This window comes from Cynoglossus semilaevis, chromosome 12 (assembly GCF_000523025.1).
Source record: "Cynoglossus semilaevis isolate Cse_v1.0 chromosome 12, Cse_v1.0, whole genome shotgun sequence".
Taxonomy (NCBI): domain Eukaryota; kingdom Metazoa; phylum Chordata; class Actinopteri; order Pleuronectiformes; family Cynoglossidae; genus Cynoglossus; species Cynoglossus semilaevis.
This window is the reverse complement of record NC_024318.1, coordinates 16,262,976-16,265,691: the sequence shown is the minus strand read 5'-3', so window position 1 is coordinate 16,265,691 and position 2,716 is coordinate 16,262,976. Positions and strand designations below refer to the sequence as shown.

Sequence of the window (2,716 nt, the reverse complement as noted above, 5' to 3'; positions counted from 1 at the left end):
CAAATGATACCGATATATGCAACCGTTTTCCGCAAGCGCTTCCAGCATATTTGGCGAAACCCAGGCATTGCGTTATCGGGTTTTCATTATCGGAGGATAAACCGATAACGATTCTTACAGATATGACATAATTAGGCTAATATTGGGCCGATATTATCGGACATCCTTATTTCTATTCTATTCTATAAACAAAAGAAACAAATACAAAAAAAAAACGTTTTTTGTATTAAGTACACCACAAACATAATCGATCCTAATCAACGGGTCAACGTGAGGTCAAACAAATCACTTTTCTTCTATTTTTCATCTTAGACTTACATTACTAAACTGCTAAGTAAGATATATATAAAAAAAAAGACAAACGTAAAAGATAACGAAGATTAAGTAAAAAATAACGACTGATATCAAAGGTTTGTAAGGGTTTGTTGCAATAAAAGTGACAGAAAAAGTCCTTCAGGCCAAAACCTTTCCCCTTCGCCAAGAAATTGGTTTTTTAGCCAAATGCATTCAAACTGTTAGCTGCAGTTTAACAGTATTCGGAGTCCGGCTCATCCACTCCGTACAACTCGGCCAGGGTCTTGAACCTCGGCCCCCAGTCGGTCAAGAAGTCGTAATCCAAGTTGGACGCGGCGGAGGAACTTTCTATAGAACAAAGGCTACCTGCTAAAGACCCCGGTCCCTCGTAGCCGTAGATGTGGAGGGTGTCATAGGGGTAGCCATCTTTGTCCTGGTCCGCCTCACCCTTTTTCACCTCTATCATCGCGGCCATGTCACCTTTAGGTGCAGTGGGATGATGGGCTTTCTGTGGCACGGCATAGAGGGAGGGGTGGGGGTGGAGGTGGTGGTCGGGACGGCGGAGTAAGGAGCCGTCTTGGCGAGCGGTGGTCAGGATGGACATGTCGAAGCTAAAAGACAAAGGAGAATTCAACAACGCTTGAGACGGGAGACTTTCTGCAGTCGCTCTGTATGTACAGCAGGGGTGTCAAAGTCATTTTGGTTCACGGGTACAGCGTACAACCTAATTAGCTGTCAAATAGGCCGGGCGAGTACGATTATAATGTATTTAACTATAACTGACAATAAGCGCACGTTTTCCACCTTTTTTTTCATGCCAAAAATTTTTTATTTTTCTTATTTTCAAAATTCATTAAACGGGCCAGATTGAACACCACAGAGGGCAGGTTGTGGCCCGCGGGCCGTATGTTTGACACCCCTGATGTGCAGCATAAGGAGCTTTAACAAAAGAAGTCAAAATTCATTTACAATTTTTATAGATTATGAAAATAAGCAGCTAGCCTAGGTGTGCGCAAACTTTTCGCGGGCCACAATTGTCCGAAAATTGAACAGGGGGGGCCGGGTCAGGAGCAGATAGATGGAGCGTTGGTGTGAACTGAAATAAATGACATGTTAAAGTCATTCATAAAGGCTAAAAAGCTAGAAGCATTTTCTACGCCATCTACTGGGGAAACATGGGTATTGCAGGGAAATGACAGAAGTATAATGATAATATAAATAAATTATATAATTTGGAAATGTTTGGCGGGCCGGATTAAAAAGCTGAACGGGCCGCATCCGGCCCCCGGGCCTTAGTTTGGCCTTCCCCGAGCTAGCCCAATGTAGCACACTACTCCCCAAATACAAGATTTACGTCTCGTATGTGTCACATACCCGTTAGTGTCCATTTCTCCTCCGCCCTCTTCGTCATACGTGACCAGCTGCTCATGAAACTCCTGGTTACTCTTCACGTTCAGCATTGAATCTTTGTGGTAGTATCTCTTTACCACAAACAGGATCACGATGACTGTAAAAAGTTGACATGTGTTACTGTGCTTTAGTGACCTCAGAATCATCGCTAGGACGGTGAAAATCAATTCAAAATGAAAAGCCGCTAAACCCGAATGAAGCAGGCGAAAATACAAAGCGTTGCTCAGATATGACGACAGGCTAACATCAGGGTCTCCAACCCCTGGTCCAGGGACCGGTGCCGGTCCGTAGGTCATTTGGTAGCGGGCCGCAGTGGGACACGGTGAAAAAAATGTACTTCGAGTTATTTTGCGTCGAGAATATTTAAACCTTTGACACAGAGATATCGCAGCAGAGGGCTGTACTTATGGAGAAAATCTACGTATCCATCTGGAAGCCAATGTAAACTCAGGTTTCCTTGAACAAACAGAAAAGAACAGGAAGCGCACGACATTCTCGTCCTTTGTCTCCGCTCCGTCTGGTGTTTTCCTGCCTTCTAACATGTCCTCCCTGTTTTTGACTTGTTGGAGCCTCGTTTCAAAATGGCCCCTGTTGCTGAGCAAAGGGGCAGGTGTTATCTGCATATTTGTGTGGGCACAGGTTCAACAATGGACGCTCCCCTCCCATTCACCGCCCCCACGACGCAATACTGCATTTACCAATTTATCTTGGCTAGGGACAAAAGCCACCCTATGAAACCCCCCGGTTAATTACAATGGTAAAGATTTAAATAGGTCTGCCTAAACCAGTGGTTCTCCCTTGGGTACAGAAATGTTTTCACGCCCACTACCCCACCACCCCCCAGCAAATTGAATTACTATTGAGAACCTGATAACATGTATATTTTTATCTGTACAAACCACTGTATGAGAGTTGCTGCCACCTAGTGGCTGGAGGCTTGTTATCATTCAAGGATTACAGCAGTGGTACACTTATGTCCAGCGTGCCATATTCTATTGAAAGACCCTCACAC

At 44.5% G+C, this 2,716-nt stretch overlaps 1 protein-coding gene across 1 annotated transcript in view; it reads right to left on the bottom strand.

Moving 5' to 3' along the window:
* Nucleotides 1-123: 123 nt before the first annotated feature.
* LOC103387732 (cadherin-5-like) overlaps nucleotides 124-2,716 on the bottom strand; it is a 5,804-nt gene continuing 3,211 nt past the window's right edge. Inside the window, exons 7-8 of the mRNA XM_025060870.1 lie at nucleotides 1,669-1,801; nucleotides 124-905 (exon numbers count right to left, since the gene is read on the bottom strand). Of these exons, the coding sequence (XP_024916638.1) occupies nucleotides 527-905; nucleotides 1,669-1,801 (512 nt within the window). The 3' untranslated portion in view covers nucleotides 124-526. The remainder of the gene's footprint in view (nucleotides 906-1,668; nucleotides 1,802-2,716) is intronic.